Here is a 19,548-nt window from a genome sequence, read left to right as displayed (position 1 = left end):
GTATTTTTATTGTATTGAATTGAATTTGTAGCCAGTATTACACACTAGAATAATATTGAAAATAAAAAGATAGACAATTTACAGCTTAATTATTTCACTTGGCATTCCTTGAATTTTTCTCTTCTGAGAGAACAATAATCATAAAACAGATATTTCTGAGTCACATTCTCATAAGATCTTTGCTGCTCTGCGGTCAGATCCAAATAATCTTTGTCGTTCCACCAATAGTTATGGGATTGAGAAGAGCATTTGGCTCCAAATTGGCATCCATTTATATTAAATTTTTGATAATGTGCTTGGAAAGGTGACTGAGACCAATTTACTTTTCTGCCATTTGATGCCCAAGATTCTCCATTCCATATGCTTCCTTCCACAAACATCTTCAGTTCAGGGTACCTTGCTCCCAACATTGTATTGTTCTTGAACACTCTAATTGGGATGTTATCCACAAAAAACCTAGAATAAAAGCATGTACGAACTATATCAATAAAACTAATCATACCACATCTCTCACTTATTAACATGCTTCACAAAATATATGTAAATTTCACATCTTTTAAAATGTCGGTCAACAAATTAATTAATCTAGCATGCGCGTTTTAGTGTTTACTCTTATTACGCTATCTATTTTCCGAAAAAGTAAACAAAGAATATACATTAAGATATAACAATTAAGGAACAATAAAGAAAGCTACAGTCTTTTGTAGTTTCTGAGTTTGCTTACACTACTTGGCGATAGTTCCATAGGATTCCATAATTATGAAAATCCTCGGTGGGATCAAACCAAAGATGAAGCCTCTGCTCTCTCTCCCCATTGTCATTTGCAAAAATATTTGTTTGTAAGGTATAATTTGGCCCATCGGTACCCAAGAACTCGAAGTCTAGCTCGTCATGGTTTCCAGGCTTATTATCTGGATGTGAAGTTAACTGCGCATGCCATCCATCAAATCCAAAATCAGTTTTAATAATAGTTAATCGTCAAAATAATGCATGCAAGAAGTTAATGCATAGTTTTATGCATGCAACAAATTAAGGAACTTTGATATTAAACCCTAGCTAGGGGGTAGTTGGTGGGCAACTTGCAAAGTTTGTTTGATTTCCAATCACCTTCAAAAGGTAACGTCATACGATATGCTTACATAAAATGTTGTGACAACTCCAGGAGAATGGCTTGATGGCAATTTCAGCTTCATTTCAAAGAAACCCGAACCATATCCGTTCTTGGAATTAAATCCAGATCCTAGCATGCATTAATATGATACATAAGATTACAATTACCCAACCATGAAAAAGGAGATAATATTTACCCTAAGTGTGAGGAAATTAGATAGAATTAGAACCTGTAGTTTGGTCCAAAGAAAGCTGAACATCTCTTCCTTGGTTTAGTTTCAAGAAATGATCATTTCCATATCTGACGACGTAGTTTTGGTCAAAACTAACGTCGTCCTCAGCTGCTTCGCCTACATCATGCTTTCTAACAACTAGTACAACTAGTACTAGCAAAAATAGCAGAGAATACCAGGTTATCATGAATACTGATCAAGAAAAATGTTGTATTTAAGCAAAGATATTAAAGAAGTTGCTAGCTAGCTAGGGTTCTGTTTCATACAAGCTCTAATGAAAACTCTATATAGTTTTATTTGTAATAAAACAGATTGTTTAAGAGCTTCGATCGATATTTGCAATGTGTGGCCTCTTATTTCATAATTATTTTGTTTAAATCAAGCTTTTGAAATGTTTAATTTTGATTGGAGATAAAATTATCTAGCTCCAGTCGATGTTAATTATGTTTAATTAACATATGCCGCAGAATATACATACATACATACATACATATATATATATATATATATATATATATAATTAAGGTTAACTAGAGACACCTAGACCAACCATGTCAAAGAGAAGAGGGAGGCTGCAGGCGATCACACAAAACAGAAGCATCCACAACCACAGGTGGCACTGGCAGGCGTACGTTTTTATATTTATCGTTTTTAACAAACCACTACTACTACAAGGGGATATTACTGCCGGAGTAAAAATGACAAGAAACACTACTTACTATCAAATTATTGGTAAAAATCCGACATTAAATCGTGCAATGTCGGATAGAGAAACCGACACCAATGCTACCGTCACAAAAAGGGTATTTACATCGCTTAGGCCCCTTAATCCGCCACCATAAAGTAAAGTAATATAAAATAAAAAGGAACAAAGGCGTCGCTTAAAACTAACATATAGGTACTAATGTCGCTTATAAGCGACATAGAAAGGAACAAAGGCATCGCTCCAATCCGACATTAAGTAACAAATAAACAATTAAAATATCACAGTTACTGTTGCTTCCAACCGACATCACTTGAGTTAAATAAATAAAATAATCAAGCTGTTGTCGGTCGTAACCGACATTACCTAACATCTCGTTAAAACTGGCAAAGGTGATGACGTCGCTGATAAGTGACACTAGATATATTAAAAATAAAAAATAATAATAAATCTTCCTCAGGGTCCGCCAACCGTTTAGCATTAGCTTCATCATTCCTTCTCAATTCATTGTTCTCAGTCATCAACACTACTACTGAACTCCTGGATGATCTTTTGGAAGAATTATTTTGCACTAGTTGTGTGGTTCATTGTTTTCAACCGCCTATTATGCTTATTTTTTGCAGCAATCAGCCCACTGTCGAGGATCCACATTAGGAGGTGTGTTCTCGTGCTCCTCGACCGGTTTATCAGTATAATGTTTTTTTTTTTTTTCGCCATATCATCTTCTTGAAAAATAATAGTTTTCTATACTCACCAAAAAAATCAAGCAAATTAATTATTACTATAAACATTGACTTATTATACTTTCTTCAAGTAACAAAAAATATTTATACCTTTATTCTATTCCAGCTTCCTTGCGGTCTTCCTTGATCATGCACCAATCTCTCACCAACGGAATATTTCTATAATCTCTAATCTCCGCCGCTACATGTTTTGAAAAAGCACTAGAATTTTCACTAATGCATTTTCCAGACACATCAAAAGAACAAGGTTGTTCCTTCCAGTTGGGAATTGAGGGTCCCCGTCCTCGTTGAGTTGTTCCTTATCAATACAGAAAAAAAGAATTAAAAACCAAGGACCAAAAAACAATTTTCAATTTGGGCATCATACTAGTTAGACTACAAAACAAAAAACTGAAACTAATAACCATAATAAATTAAAAATGGACCACCTTCGACTTCTTCCTCTTTGAATTGGATTTCGTCAGCATGCACATCTTCAAAACGATCCAACCGTCAAACTTGTTTGTATATGCTTCAAGATCGCATACGCCAAAAATTGCAAAAAAAAAAAAAAAAAACATTCAGAGATCAAGTAATAGGACAAAACTTTCCGGCGGTTATAAAATGTAAAATCACGATTTAATGGTTATTTTAATTCCGATTTTGATTATTTTTTATAGCTACACTCCTTGATCCTATATAAATACAATGAATGAATTCGATATTCAATTTAAAATATTTACATTAGCAGATACCACAAAATCTTATGTTATAATTGATGAAAGTATAAATAAAGTCTAAGTGTTAGTGAATCTATCGTTTTGATGGGATATGCATTCTACAAAACTAATTTCAATGATCCAACCGTCAAACTTGTTTGTATATACTTCGAGATCGCATATGCCAAAAATTACAAAAAAAAAAAAAAAAAAAAGACATTCAGAGATTAAGTAACGGAACAAAACTTTTCAACGGTTATCAACAAAAATCACGATTTAACGGTTATTTTAACTCTGATTTTGATGATTTTTTACAGCTACACTCCTTGACCCTATATGAATACAATGAATGAACTCAATCTTCAATTTAAAATATTTACACTAGTGGATACCACAAAATCTTATGTTAATACTTAATGAAAGTATGAATAAACTCTTAAGTGTTAGTGAATCTATTGTTTTGATGGCAAACGCATTCTACGAAATTAGTTTCAACGATCCAACCGTCAAATATATTTGTATACTTCGAGATCGCATACACCAAAAATTTCAAAAAACAAACATTCAGAGATCAAGTAACGAGACAAAACTTTTCGACGGTTATAAACAAAAATCACGATTTAACGGTTATTTTAACTCATATTTTGATGATTTTTTTACAGCTACACTCCTTGATCCTATTTGAATACAATGAACTAATTTGATCATCAATTTAAAATATTTACACAAGTGGATACCACAAATTCTTATATCATGATGATCGATGAAAATTGAGGATTTTGTAGAAGGAATAACATGCAAGCTTTGAGTTCCATTGGCAAGGTTTAAACTTTTGAGAAAGGCTTCACAACCTTGAAAACAAAAATTCTTTCATTTTGCATGTCCTTGCACATTTAATATTTTGTAATAGACTAGTAGTGTATGGATGTTTGTTTATTAGCCTCTTATTTTCGAGTGTAGATGTAGTACTTAAACGACAAATGTGTTTTACTGTTTTGAAGTAATATTTATTTGGCAATATGTGGTATGTGCAAATTTAAGAATTTTTTTTAATGGGTCGTAACGGGTGACACGACACGACCCATTAAGATAACAGGTGTTACACGAATACGATAGACACGACCCATTTGCCAGGCCTATTCTAGAGGATATATAAAGGCCACCAATCTGTCACCTACAACTGCACTGGGTTTCAAAATATTTTTAAAAAATTTAAATCTATGTCGGCTACAAGCGACACATGCTTTGAAAATATTTAAAAACTTTCTCTAGTGTCGGGTATAAGCGACACCAATCTTCTTTTAACCGACGCTAACTTTATGTTGATTACAAACGACACCGGGTTTCAAAATATTTAATAAAAATTAAAACTCATGTCGACTACAACCGACACTGGCTTTGAAAATATTTAAAAACTATCATTAGTGTCGAAAAAAAGTGACACCAGTCTTCTTTTAACCGACGCTGAAATTATGTCAGTTAAAAGTGACACCACTATTAAAAAAATATTAAAATCTATGTCGGTTATAAGCAACATTAACAGTTTATGTTGGTTATAAGCGACAATGATTCCGACACCATGTAAAGTAGGTGTCGTAATGTCTTAAGCGCCACTATGTTTTATAAAAACGACACTAGCCACCGACACAATTAAGACCCTTTTGTAGTAGTGAACAAATATATGTGTTTGCAAATTTAGCAGCTGTCGAAGTTTTTATTTACAAAGATGATGAGGCATATATGCATTATTTGGAGCTTAGAGTCAAACATAATAACATTAAGTTGACAGTAATATATATAGATCACTTGATTCAACAATTGGATGGTTGGAGTTATTACATTATTAGTACAGGATTTGTTGTGTATCCCCACTTACCACCTATCCTACACATTTAATCAAGGTTGTCAGTGCGAAACTACAATAGAAGTCCACAGGGTCTTACCGTTGGTACTCCGCATCTTCACAGAGAATTCAATTCCTTACACATATATTACATATATATAAATATGTGTAATGGGAAGTGTTATTAGCACTCCAAAAATCTCATTCTACACTCCTCACAAGTGTATTTTTCTTTCCAAATATAGAAAGTTTGGAGTGTAGAATGAAATTTTTGGAGTGCCAATAACAATTCTCATGTGTAATATATATATATATATATGTGTGTGTGTGTGTGTGTGTGTGTGTGTCGCTCAATGATTATTTATTTATAAGAAACCGATAAGTTTATATCTTAATCAAACCCAGCTAGTTAAACTAGTTGCACGTCCAAGCTGAAAGGCTATCCACTAATTAGAATTCAAGTGCTGAAAGAAACACACCCCATTTCAGAGTTTGCGAACAAATTTCAAACTTCAAAAACATGAAAACAAAAGAATGGCTTAATAATAAAAAAGAATGTGAAATACAAAGTGACAGTCCAAAGGAAAAGGTGATTCGCTTTAAAGAAGGGTATTAATGTGTTGGAAAAAAAAAAAAAAAAAAAGGTAGTAATGTGACAACCGGATGTTCAAGTGATAAATTGATAAATAAGAAAAAAGCAAATTTAAGTTGGGTAATGTGTATCAAAACAATCCAATTAATTAGGGTCGGGCCAAAAGCTAATTAAAAATTTCAGTAATTTCATCCATCAAGATACGATCTCTAAACAATCATCCATATAGTTTAATCTTGTCCAAAAAATACTCTAGCAAGAAATTTTTGAGGTGCAAGTTGCCATATCGCCTCATACATTTGCCTGAGACACAAAAACATTCTATGTGAACCAACACTCCCTAGATTTCAAGCTCACCCAATTCCTCATGGTTCTACTTCTATCCACTATACAGGGTTTGGCCCGACATTAAATGTTTTAGGCGTGCACGGAAGAATTTCTTCAAAACCAACCCGCACAATCATAGTTTGGTTGACTTTATACTTAATTAGCATATAGACACACACAAAGTGTGTAAGAAAAATTTTAATTTTTAATTTTTAAAATAGAAGGAGAGAGGAAAAAAGTGATAGAGAATGTGAGAGTGAGAAATTTTATTTTATTTTATTTATTTATTTATAATTAATTAGAGATATGTTAGAATTACATGTAGGTGAGGTTTTGAAAGAAAAAACGCAAAGTTTGGTTGTGTGAAATTACATTTCTTCCCCATTTTTCTTATTCATGTTCTGTTTTAATTAGAAAGTTAAACTGGTATTTTTATAAAATTTTAATGGGTAAATTACACTTTCATACATCAGGTTTGATGTCTATTTCAATTTCTTACATCTTCAAAACATTTCATTTTCATACCTTAAGTACTATTTTATTTCAAAATAATACATCTGTTACATTTTTCATCCACTGATCCGTTAAATGCTGACGTGGCTGCCACATATATGTCACATGGCTGCCAAATGTCTGCCACGTGACAAATAGAATAATTTTAAAAAACCTGAATTTTTTCAAAAAAAAAAAAACCCACATCTGCAAGAAGAAGAAGAAGAAGAAGAAGAGGGAGTAAGGGAGATGGGTCTGGGTGGGTGGGGAGATGGGTCGGGGTGGGTGGGGGGACGGGAGGAGGGTCGCCGGGCCGGGGGGAGGGGGACGGGAGAAGGGTCGCGGGGGGTAGGGGGGTTGCGCGGGGGGGGGGGGGGGGGGTGTGGGGGAAGGGGTTCTGGGAATTTGAAACCCTTTTCTTCTTCTTCTGGGTTGCCCCCGCGCGCAGGGGGTGGGGGGAGGTGGGTTGGGGATGGACAAATTTTTTTTTTTTTTCCTTTCTTCCTCCCTTTTCTTCTTCCTCTTCTCCTTGCAGAAATGGGTTTCAATTTTTTGTTTGAGAAAATTTTTAAAAAATTATTTTATTTGCCATGTGGCAGACATTTTGCAGCTACGTTAGCATTTAACGCATTAATAGATAAAAAATGTAACAGAGATATTATTTTGAAATAAAATAGTACTTAAGGTATGAAAGTGAAATGTTTTGAAGATGTTATAATGAATTAAAATAGATCCCAAATCTGAAGTATGAAAGTGTAATTTACTTAATTTTAATTGGCAATAAATGTTTTATTAATTAGTAAAGATAAATGAATGAGATTTACAAAGAATCAAATCCAATCAGAACTCCCCAAAACTTCTGTTTAATGGAAAGTACACATCACCATTCTCCATAAAGAGGGACGAAAAAGCATGAAAATGACTCTTGAATCCAATCCTACTGCAAAAGTCCTACACATGCGCAATCTCACCCGTCGGATTCCCTCTCAATAGATTTCAGCCGGCAATTGTGATTCCACATCACACAGCTTTTTACCCTTTACAGCTACAAACAACGATTCCGTCTCTCTCTCTCTCTCTCTTCGCTTATGTAGCGTTTATATTACGCTTAGCAACTCCGCCCCTGCTCTTTAAGTTTGGAGCATCAGAGGGTTTTGTGTCTGTGTGCCAAAGAGTAATTTAGGGGTGAGAGAGAGAGGGAGAGAGAGCCGCATTGTAGGATGATGTCAGCAACAGGTGGAGGTGGCAGTGGAAGTGGTGGTGGGCGGGAGGCAGAGAAGAAACCCCTGGATCAGTCTGCTGCCCACATTAACCTCAAAGTCAAAGGGCAGGTATACATACAACATACAGCATATTCACAGAAGGAAGTTACCTATAATGGGATGTCATTGCATCAATATCTCAAGTTAATCACGCATTGTCATGCGTTAGTCATTTACTTGGAATATCGCGATGGTTACATGCCGTTGTAGGTAAGTTCTTCTCCATATTCACATGTTCGCATGTGAATATTTTCACGATTGTTACTTGTTAGTGATTTTTGAAGATTAATTTGCTAATTTTGACAATAATTCTTCCTACTATTGTTAAATTTGACAATAATTTTGACAAAAATTTATAGGATGGTAATGAAGTGTTTTTTAGAATTAAACATACGACCCAGCTGAAGAAGCTCATGACTGCCTACTGTGATCGGCAGTCAGTGGACCTGAACTCGGTTGCCTTCTTGTTCGATGGCCGGAGACTCCGGCCGGAGCAGACTCCAGAGGAGGTTAGATATTGAGCAGTTTCTCAATCTGAACTCAGTATTCGTTTACTTTTAATTGAGTTTGCAGCTCATATTTTCCTTTCTTTTGGTGTTTTTTTAGCTCGAGATGGAAGATGGCGATGAGATTGATGCCATGCTGCACCAAACTGGGGGGTGATCATGAAAGTTGTTGAAACCCTTTTTTTCTTATATCTTCTATATTTTGTAGAAAATTATTAAGTCTTTAAGTTTCTGTTTGTTGGTAGTAAATATGATGAAGTTGTGATGAGATGAATATTTGAAATAAACGTTTTCTCGAGGGCGAGATCGAGAGTTAATGTGTTAAACAAAGTCTTCAAAATGTTCACAAATAAGAGTTAACGATTGAATATCATGATTCAAAGCATAAGACATTCTGAGAAGTATAATATATTATGATTCGGAAAACATTATATTCTGAGAAGTATACGTTCCTAGATACCGAAAACAGTTGTTGCTTTGAGAAACCATGTAAGACGGAAAAAATATACAGAGTTTTGAAAGTCCGATGATAATGAGCATTTCCCGAGCAACGTATGTGATCCTTTTGCATAAGGAAATGGATGAAAAACTAAGCCTGCGTAAGGGGTGGCTGAGAACTCAAGCCGGTAACTGGAGCTTTTTGTTGTTTTTCCAGCTGCAGATCATGATTATACAAATATATAAGAGGGAAGGCTCAGATGAATGCAAACTATTACCGTAATGTAAACACATTTTTGTAACATCTAAGAGTATTTACCTGTGGAAATAATAGTAGAAGAAGTCGGCATACAGCAGTGTTTGAACAAGCCCGGAAATCCACGCTGCAACGGCCAAGGAACATAATCATATAGTTTATGGTGGAAAGGAAAAGTGTACCCAAACAAGAAAGGGCAAATCTTCCAGGAAGATGCTGATGAGCTAAACTTCGGTTTCAATGAGTGGTATAGGAACTCAGAATGTGAAGGCTTATGCTCAAAATAACACTCCCCACATTAAAAACAAGAAAATTATCGAAATTCACAGATGAACAAAATTAAGTTTACATTCTGAGAATTCGATACACCATACAAAAGTAGAAGAAACAAGTTGGGACCAAGTGCTTTGGAATTAAAGAGTAAACAGTTGCTAATATAAGTAACACATATGCACATATTGGTCTAAGCCGTAATTTTAACAGATAATTCACAGGATATAGAGGCACTACTTATTAAAGCAATAGGTCTATTAATCGCCCTAATTTGAAATGAATACAACGAGAAATTTAAGTCTAAAGTACAACTGTACAAGTATAGAAATTGAACGTTATTCATATAAGCAATAATTCAATACATGAATGTGGCATGTATGCTTGTCCTGTATATTTATAGTTCTTTGACGCAAACTCCACAAGATAATCATTTGCTTTAAAAAGCAGAAAATGGATTCACCAGCAACTAACATCAAATGATGCCTACATTCGTGCAGATATTACACGACATTACATTATATTTCATAGTTCTGCCTCCACGGAGCATATCATCAAGCACAATACGCGAGCATCACATCACAACATCTCTACCTAATACCTCTATCTTTACAAAATAATGGAAACATAAAATATGCAAGTGAATGCATACGAGAACACATGCACAACAAAGGGCATCAATACAATCCCACAGAGAGAGAGAGAGAGAGAGAGAGAGAGAGAGAGAGAGAGAGAGTCATACGTATCCAATGAACATAGTGTGGTTCAGTAAAGTAGCGGTAAATCCAGTTGAGAATGTATAAAGCTCGGTATGCACTGCAGAAGTATTTAAGCACATCAATTCAAGCACCAAAACAATATATCATAAGACGCTATCAGCATAGATAAAATCTTGTAGGTAACATGTCGCATTAGAAACAGTTTCAAATGGTACTGTAGCAGAGAATATTTCTATGCCAAATATCACAAAAGACAAAAGAAAAGGAAATTAACTTATAGAAAGAATCTTTAGCTAAGAAGATGAGCCAATTTGCGCCGCTATGCATTAGGAAATGAAAGAAACTAAAAATCTGATATGGTATGATAAATCAAAAGTTTGTTTTGAAAATATATACCCAAGAAGTAACACATATTGGCCTGTCAAATTGTCAATGTTTCTCGTTCTCTGCAACAGCACAAGCTGAGGAAGTATAGCAACAGCTTCTAAATATAACGAAAATGTCCACAAGACCTGATCCACATTATCAAAGAGCATAAAAGGAAATTAAGTAGGATTAAACTAAAAGATGCAATGCCAGCCAAAAAGTTTGAATTAGTGCTTAGCAGTGACAGGCACCAAATATGAATAAACAGCAACTGAAAGAATATGCAAACGGACCTCCTTGACGGTGAATTTCTCATTGATTATTAGGGCTAAGAACACACATGGCAGCAAAAGAAACACATGGCGGAAGGTGTCTTGGTCTTTATCATAAGATCTGCGAACAATCTTGTGCTCCCTAATGTACCAAACAATTGAAAATGAGCTCCCCAAGAATATCAACTTCATGAAGGTATTATACAGAGATATAAAGTCGGTGAAAATGTCCAGGTAGCGAGTAGCAAAAACAATGGCATAGAGTTCTTGAGTCTTCAAAGAAATACCTGGACACAACGAAACACATCAGAAAACAATGCTTGCAGTACTACTAACCAAACAAACGACCCGAAAGAGAGCCATTTCTGAATATTTCGGATTGCAAAAAATGCAAGAGCAAACCAATCCCCTATAACCCAAATACTCAATGCCAAGAAAATTTCAACTTTATCCCTCATTCTCAATTATCAATAAATAAAAAAACCCCAACATTTTGGAATTTTTCTACTGTAAGCTGGATTATACAAGTTATAACTCAGAACCCAAATGCTATTTTCAGCAAAAATCAAACTTCAAAAGCTTAAATACATGATTAAATACAATGTAATACAAGATTAAATGAATTAAAACCTCAAATCTCAACTGGGTTCAATTCAAAACAGAATTTAAATGCAGCTAAACTCGAATAAACATTACTTGCAAAACATTTCAATTACAAAATGAATATGCAGAGAGAGAAAAGATGGGAAATGGCGGTACTACCGGCGCACGATTTGATAGTGTGGATCTTGAGGAGCAAGACGAGGACGCTGGCCAGGTGGGTCATGTCGCCCGCTAATCTGAATATATTCATTTTTGCTGGATCCGAGTGACCGGTATGAATTCGGATCTCTCTGGTTTAGCTGGTGAAAGGAAATGGGTTTACTGTTTGCTTCTCTACCAAGCGGTGTCGGAAGGCACAGAGAGATACAGCAACTGCGTTAAATCTTTTTCCTCTGGTTTATTCGTCGTTTAAGATTCGGGTTTCAGTGACGAAGTCTCGGCGGGTAGATCTGTTTGTACGAGTTCTTCTTCTTCTGCTTAGTTGTGACTTTGGGCCTCCTGAATCCTAAACGAGCTTTTTCTACAGTCATGGGTCCTTTACTATTTTGGGCCTTCTTTTTTCAACCCCCAACCCAACAAAAAAAAGGTGTAAAGAAAGTATCCAGCTATCAGCAAACTATAAGAGTTTGTTTGGTATCCTATTTGAAAATTTTTATCATTTCCTAAAACTTTTCTTGAAAACTATTTTCTTTAAGACTTAAAAACTTGTTTGGTATGCGATTTAAAAAATTTAAATCTTACAACTTAAACTAGACAAAGAGATCCAAAAAGAGGGGGTCAAGGGAGAAAAATGAGAGAGGAGGAAAGAAAGTAAGACATGATTGGAGGAAAGAGAAAGAAAAGAGAGGATCTAAAAAGATAGAGAGGAAGAAGAGTAAGAGAAAGAACCGAGAGAATGAAGAAAGCGGATTGTAGGAGAGACCAAAAAGGTTTCAAAAAAAAAAGAGAAAGGGAAGATAGAAAGAAGAAAAGAGAGAGATAGATTTGAAGTGAGAGGGGACGAGGGAGAGAAAAGAAATGAGTGAGTTTGTTTAAAAACTCTAAAAACTCACTTTTTGTTTTTTTTTTAAATAATAGACTATATTTTTGAGTTAGTCTTGTGTTCAATTTTTTAAAATAGTCATACCAAACAAGTTTTTAAGGCCTAAAACTTGAAAATTGTTTTTGAGTTTAAAAAGTTGGATTCAAAGAAAGTACCAAAAAGACCCTAAATTTTTTGTGTAGGACGTCCATTAAAGAACACAATGCGTTAAAAACGTAACCTTGTAGGATATTGTCAAAAATGTATCGATAAAACACCAGTGCATTTTGTTTGCAACAATGATTTTTTTTTCTTTTTAAAAGGGGGACAACTAGCAGTAAGCCACGGTTATCCACCTCTTTCGAGGGTCGGGAATACTCAATGAGGCATTCCAGCCTCCCCTTGGCCACAAGTCTGGCGTCCACACCATCAGCGAGTTTAACCCGAGACCTCTAGTTTTTAGTTTAAAGGAAACATCTCAATCCGTCATTTACCACTAAACCACCAACTCGTGATTTGTTTGCAACAATAATTAGATCTATTACGAATGACATATCAACAATATGCTCATTTTATAGACAGACTAACCAATCAACTTCCACAAAATAATTCTCTTAAAAAAATAAGACTTTGTATCTTTTAATTGTCGATTGATCGTTAACTTGCTTTTGACTGTAAACAATGAAAGTAACTTATGTTTAGATTGACCATTAAACTGTTTTGAATATTTTTACGGTTAAAACGACATAAAGCGTGAATCAAAATGCGTGAAATGAAATTCAAAATTATATCAAAGATGAAATAAACTGCAAGGACGAAGTGAAAAGTTGGACACACAATAAGGACAACAAGTGTGAAGCTTCGTGCCATTGTACTTACATGATATATAATGAAAGAATAATTCTCAAGACACCCAAATAATCCCAAAAATTAGGGTGCAAATGTGCTTTATGTTTATATCTGGGTCCACCATGAATTACATTATTAGGTGGTTAAAAATTTAGGAAAAGCTTTTATGACTATAATTTCTACCATAAGAGTTTTGATTATTTTTATTTCATATCACGATAAAAGATATTTGTATTTGATAATGAAATTCAACCGCACTTACAGGCCCATTATTCATAACAACCCAAGTAAAGTACACTGTCTCCTTTTAGATTTATCGTCGTATATTGCATTCGGTCTTAGAGGCACGTTGATGAAAAACCTAATAAATCTACAAATTTATTATGGTATGAAATCCATAAGTAGATAAATAAATAAAATACGAATCACAGTCACATGATTTTGACTACTAAGTAATCATTTTATCATAAAGATAAGTCATCCGACGTACGTTCAAAGCGACGTGTGATATAACAACCTAACAAACCTACATGCTTATTATGGTACGAAATTCATAAGCCGACGCAACAAAAAAACGAATCTCGATCACATGTATTCGACTACTGCATAAATGTGGCTTAATCATCAACCGTTAAACCAAATCTTAGAGGCGGATGACCATAATAATTTAAAACAAAGACTCAAAAATAGTAGTCAATGAGGCAAATTAAGAAAAAAACTGAAAATAAATATTTAGGAAGGCTAATCCCACGAGTAACGGACTTGGCGGGTCCACTAGATTAAAAGCGTGCTCTGTGATATTTCCATGTCTATATATCAAAAACTTCCGTGTACAAGAGAGAGAGGAGGAGGAGAGAGAAAGACAGTCTCTAGAGGGAGAAGCTTGGCCGCTTTTTACTTCGTCTCCCCAGACAGAAATCACGCATCTCAAGCAGTCACAGAGAGTGAATAATGCAAATATATATACTCGGCAAATGGGTCTCTCTTTAACGGCTACTTTTGGTGAGAGAAGTTGAAGAGAGAGAGAGAGAGAGTGTGTGTGTGGAGAGAAAGCAAGGAGGGTCTGGCATTTGGGCGACGACGGTTGAGTTGCTGCTTCTGCTACTGTTGCTGTTGCTGCTCCATAGATGGATTACAATAATGACAAGTAAATATAAATACCCCTTCTTTCTGTCGTTTTGGCTTCTGGGTTCTTTCGGATGTGGGTTTTCATGTGATTAAAGTGTTGATTTTTTTTTTTTTTTTGTGGGTTTTGGGATTGTTGTGGCAATGTAGACGGGGATTTCGATTTGGGGGATTGGATGATGGTTCTGTGAATTGGGTTTGCTTCAATTTTTCAGATTGGGTTTTTAATTATTTGGAGAGGATTGTGATTTATTTGGGACTTTATGGCTGATATGAGGATGATGTGGGCTCTCTGATTTTACTTGGTGGGTCATTGTTTTATGCTTTTAGCTTTATTTTTTTGTACTGTATGGCTTAAAGCAAAATCCCCAAATGCGGATTATCAGATTCTGCTAGTATATCTCTTCGTCTTTATACTTCCAGATCCTTATTACATAACCATCCCTCTATCGGTACATGTTTAGCATCCTAGAAGTGGATCATTTGTTTGTTTAGTAGTCTTTTTTTCAAATTTACGGTCTTTTTCTCACTTGGGGAAAGATACATTTGTTTGGTTTTACTTGTAGGTTATGCTGCTTATTGTGTGGGTACAATTCCATTCTGCTTGTTTTTGATTGGCAGCTTCGTTGGTTACATTGATCTTTTAGTTACTGATTTGTTTCATTCCAACTATGTTGAACCCACCAGCGCCAAGAGAGATTGAAAAATAAGAAAAGATTCAAAATGTAAATTCTGGAAGAAATTAACTAAATATGCTGCATATGCAGCCTTGGAGCCTGAGCTTATCATGCACATTGTGTAAATGTCCACTGTGGCTCATTTTTGAGATGGTTGCAGTTTTGTGGTTTTCATTTCAGTTACCTGAAGTATATTAGTACTTATTTCTGACATCATTTTAATTTCCTTTCTGCTGTGTGAAATGATGATAGTGAGCACTGGAATTGGAGAAGGAATAATCAGCGTACCCAAAAGGACTCCAACCATGGTATGTTCTCACGGCAGTTCGTAATTTGTTAATAATATTGTTATACAAGGATGAAGTTAGTGATTTCTTGCTTGGTACTATTCTTTTTGAGCAGACATGTCTGAATGCATGTGGAAGGGAGTGCCACAGAACGAAGAAGATATTTCCTACATGTTCGATGATGAAACAACACCAGTTAAGGCTTGTGGAGATTTGGCATATCATGTTAACTTCAAAGGTTGGGCTTGTTATTTTCCCTCCTCATTGTTCTTTGGCATTTTCTTGCTTTTCGTGTATCTGCAATTCAGAAACACTGCGTTTTTATGTTTTTTAATATCAAAGAAGTGGATTTCAGATGATAGGACCAAGGAACCAGAACCAGAAGAACAGTCCTCGCAAATAAAGAGGCGCAGGATGCTACAATTTGACACTCAAGATTTAGATCCTTCCCTTTCATGTGACGAGTTGTCATCTTCATTCTTGAATACAAATGTATGTGCTTTCTTGTCCGAATTATCACATCTATTGGGAACTTTGTATTGTTCTTAGGCTGCGTGCCAAACTGCTATTCAATTTGTGGCACGGTACATATTCTTTTCTATCCCAATGCTACTGCATTGTAATGGTGATTTGGGTGTTCAGTAGAAAGATGGCTTTTGCATTATATTTGCCACCCATTTGAAGTAGGCATGTCAAATTGGTGTGCTGCATATGTTACAGGGGTACAGTTTCTCTAGTAGTCTAGCTTTGGGTTTTGCGTTGATAAGGGAATTTCAAGTTGTATTTTTTTGCCCTGGAAGTCAGAAATTGGAAGACTTGGAACTTAAGTTTTTCCTTGGAGACAAGATTTCAATACATAGACAGCATATTACATGTGCCATGTATTTTTCGTAGACTAATTGTTGTGCTTTATATTTAGGAGAGGTTGGATTCAATTGAAGAGGCTTTTTCTGAAGCATCGCAATGGGTATCAGGGTTTGCAGGTTTGTCTCTTCCAAAATATGTCTTCCTAAATTTACTTAAACATTTACACCTAGGATTTCTGATAATCATATTATTTATGTTAGGAAATTCATCTGCATCTTGCTTTGAAGGCCTTGATCAGTCACCTGATGAGTGGATTGCTGAATGCTTCAACAATACCGATATGCATTTCAGCCCTGATGAGTTGTATGCTTCTGGAAGCTCTATATATATATATATATATATTTTTTTTTTTCTACTTTTTTTTTTTTTTTGTAAAATCATTTAATAATTTACAATAATCTGATTGCTTTAGTATTTGATACTCAGGAATTTCTCTGGGGCATCGGATGTTCAGCTTGACGTTACAAGTAAATTACATTTGGTTCTTTTCATTATATTTGTACTTTTGCCTTTGTTCCTGTATAACCTTATCCCTCAATTAATTCTAAGTATACAAGTTCAATTTTCTGGTGCAGAGTTATGTGACCTCCGACCTGAGCATGAAGTGAATGTGGTTCAACAACGAATTACCCGAACACCTCAAAATGTTATTTTTAAAGGTATTGTCATGTTCATGACATTTTTTGTTTTCTATATCCAATGTTCTCTTTATCAGCTTCCTGTCCTTCCTCAAAGTTATCCTACTTATAGAAATGCTCTCTCTCTCTCACTCTCTCTCTCTACACCCCCACCCACCCATCCACACACACATACCAGGATTCTTTGCCTGGATCATCACAAACTATGCTCTTAAACTATTGAAATGAAAATTCAATCCTCTAGGTTCTCTGTTTGTATGCATAGGTAGGAAGTCTTACATTCGGACTCCCACTAAGTTGGCTACTTCTGTGGCATATCCATTTGCCTTCATTAAACCCTCTGGTGCACATGGAGATGTAACTCTGAAGGACATAAACCAGCGGATCCGCACTCCACCACCTTCAAAATCAAAGCAAAAACAGGAAGACCCTGCTGCTTACCCTACTTCAGCCTTTTCGGGGAAGCCTGTCGTTGGAAAAACTAAAATCCGCACCGAAGGAGGGAAAGGCAGCATTACAATTATGAGAACCAAAGGCTAGGAGGCAGTGTAGAGAAGTGGTACTCCAAACTTCCCTTCTCGCTGCCCTTCTGTTTTCCCTATCTTTTGGGATGAATTTTTCCTGTAATATTCTAGGGCAGTCAGGTACAGAAGTTAACTTCTTTTTTTTTCTTTTGGAGTTGTTCTCGGAAATTATAAATCACGGCAGAGTGTTTATGTTTCCAAGTGTCTCTAGCTGTCAAAAACTCAAATAGTAGCGGTTCTATACATTGGATGACTGAGAATCTCAAAAGTCTACTAGGTACTAGTTTATTTCGGTCTCTCAAAAACCTTGGTAATCCTTTCGGGAACATAATATGCATAACATTGTGTATTTTGATTTATGTCTGAATTTGAAAGGTGTATTTAAGATGAAATGAGAAGTGTAGACTTTATCTGGTTTGCATGTTCATTTCTCCTAAACCTATCTGGTTTGCATGTTCACTTCTACTAAACCTCTTTTTGTGGTTTCTATAGTATTTATGCCTTGTGTATACAAGCGGAGATTCTTCTATCCCGCCTGTATATTTCTTTGTCTATTTATCTCCCGTTGTCACAAGAGAGATATGCGAGAGATAGACAGAAGGAGATATACATCCCGCTTACAAGGGCCCTGGAGACATCTCACTTGGTCTCCTTGGGGAATTAAAACAAAGAGGGTAGAGCATGATTGCTTGTGGCAGGCTTTGAAGGGGAAGGGGAAAAGGCAAAGCATTGTTGAAAGTTGAACCTTGAAAGCAGGCATCCAACCACAGTGGTATGCTGTATCAACTTCACATGCTTAAAAGGGTTGAAAGCGTTCAGGTGATTAACTTTACAATTAGGGCTAATTGCTCTACTTAATTAGCCAAAACGCAAAGAAGGATAAAGGAAGAAAAAGAAGAGAAGTGGTCGGCACTTGGCACCCACATGCTTGCAGATACTTTTGTGAATTTTTGGAAATGAGGGTGGAATTTTGCCTAACTTTGACCAAAACCAGTCAATGAAAAAAAGTTATCAGTCCATGGATATGATTTAAAATTCTCATCCAGTAATTATCATTAGATTTGAGATCTGGCTTGGATTCAAAGGCATGCAAGGTAAGATCTAACCTGAAATCTTTTGCAATTGGAAATGCATTGATGTTGGCATATCTCTTAAGAATCTAGTTATGACAAAGTAAGCCAAATTTAACTAAATGGTGATTGGCTAGTACATTTCGTAACCTTATATAGCTCGAGTTGTTAAGAGCACTTACATCATTGTCGAATATTATGTGTATATGTGCGATTTTTTCCTCTTCTATGACTTGTTTACTAATCCATAATCAAAACGAGAAGAATTGAATTGAAAAGAAGTTGGAATGAGGTGGAATTAGAATTTAATTTCCGTTAAAGTTGTTTACTTAATTGCCCGGAATCAAAGTATGAATGGTGCAAATGACATGTAAGATGTTTACTTATTTACATGAATCAGAATTGAAACCAACTTAGTTACTAAATTGCCTTTTTTTTTTTAATAAATATTTTTATTTGCTACACATATTCTCATAATATAAATTTCAACAAAGATAGTTATTTAATTAAATAATTTAACAATATTTAATCAAATATATTGGTACAAAAGTTGGATTTTTAATGGGCTTCATTTTGGAGAATCCAATATCATCTCAATCTTAAGAATCGAGTTTTGGAAGTTTAATGAGTATGATTTCTCATTTTAGTGGGACTTATATATATTTTATCCTCCAAGTGTTTATAAACAGTTGAACCACTTAGAATGACTACAATTCTTATTTCTCTTATTTCATTCCCTTTACGTAAACACGTCACTAATATCTTTTGCGTCAATCGTTAATAAAAACTGTAACCAAATTAAGCCCAACACAAAAGAAAAGTAGTATAAATTCCAGCCCATGTTGATAACCAACCTTCAAGCCCAACCCTATATCACAGTTCAAGCCCATTTGAATTAAAGTTCCTTTTGAATCAATTCATGGCCAGAACTAGGGCTGGAAAAAATTCCCGAAAATCCCAAACCAAACCGAAAAAATCCCAAACCCAAACCGAAAAATCCCAAACCGAAACTATCCCAAATTTTGGTAATCCCATACCGAAATATTCGGTATGGAAT

At 35.3% G+C, this 19,548-nt stretch overlaps 4 protein-coding genes across 5 annotated transcripts; 2 read left to right on the top strand and 2 right to left on the bottom strand.

The window, feature by feature from the left end:
- Positions 1–89: 89 nt before the first annotated feature.
- On the bottom strand, positions 90–1,530 carry LOC137724788 (putative xyloglucan endotransglucosylase/hydrolase protein 1). The gene is made up of 4 exons (XM_068463481.2): positions 1,341–1,530; positions 1,140–1,240; positions 725–927; positions 90–456 (listed from the first exon to the last, which is right to left on the bottom strand). The coding sequence occupies exons 1-4, from the start codon at positions 1,528–1,530 to the stop codon at positions 90–92; spliced, it is 861 nt and encodes a 286-aa protein (XP_068319582.2).
- A 6,310-nt stretch (positions 1,531–7,840) lies between these two features.
- LOC137725980 (small ubiquitin-related modifier 1) lies at positions 7,841–8,839 on the top strand. The gene is made up of 3 exons (XM_068464829.2): positions 7,841–8,072; positions 8,363–8,512; positions 8,610–8,839. The coding sequence occupies exons 1-3, from the start codon at positions 7,962–7,964 to the stop codon at positions 8,664–8,666; spliced, it is 318 nt and encodes a 105-aa protein (XP_068320930.1). The 5' UTR covers positions 7,841–7,961; the 3' UTR covers positions 8,667–8,839.
- A 62-nt stretch (positions 8,840–8,901) lies between these two features.
- Positions 8,902–11,874, bottom strand: LOC137725979 (ER lumen protein-retaining receptor). Its single transcript, XM_068464828.2, has 6 exons — positions 11,593–11,874; positions 10,852–11,117; positions 10,589–10,704; positions 10,216–10,289; positions 9,267–9,330; positions 8,902–9,164 (listed from the first exon to the last, which is right to left on the bottom strand). The coding sequence occupies exons 1-6, from the start codon at positions 11,681–11,683 to the stop codon at positions 9,128–9,130; spliced, it is 648 nt and encodes a 215-aa protein (XP_068320929.1). The 5' UTR covers positions 11,684–11,874; the 3' UTR covers positions 8,902–9,127.
- A 2,187-nt stretch (positions 11,875–14,061) lies between these two features.
- On the top strand, positions 14,062–17,842 carry LOC137726468 (protein XRI1). 2 transcript variants are annotated; one of them, XM_068465404.2, is made up of 9 exons: positions 14,062–14,450; positions 15,358–15,413; positions 15,508–15,630; positions 15,748–15,884; positions 16,312–16,375; positions 16,460–16,562; positions 16,686–16,726; positions 16,835–16,918; positions 17,163–17,842. In XM_068465404.2, exons 1-9 carry the CDS (start codon positions 14,431–14,433, stop codon positions 17,435–17,437), a joined length of 903 nt encoding a protein of 300 aa, XP_068321505.1. In that variant the 5' UTR covers positions 14,062–14,430; the 3' UTR covers positions 17,438–17,842. The 2 variants fall into 2 exon arrangements, with proteins under 2 accessions (XP_068321505.1, XP_088550538.1); XM_088694412.1 differs by having other exon boundaries at positions 14,117–14,450; positions 16,487–16,562.
- Positions 17,843–19,548: the final 1,706 nt, after the last annotated feature.

This window comes from Pyrus communis, chromosome 5 (genome assembly GCF_041283825.1).
Source record: "Pyrus communis isolate YQ-2024b chromosome 5, ASM4128382v1, whole genome shotgun sequence".
Taxonomy (NCBI): domain Eukaryota; kingdom Viridiplantae; phylum Streptophyta; class Magnoliopsida; order Rosales; family Rosaceae; genus Pyrus; species Pyrus communis.
Note: the sequence above shows the minus strand (reverse complement) of the source record. Positions and strands in the feature narration are given on the sequence as shown.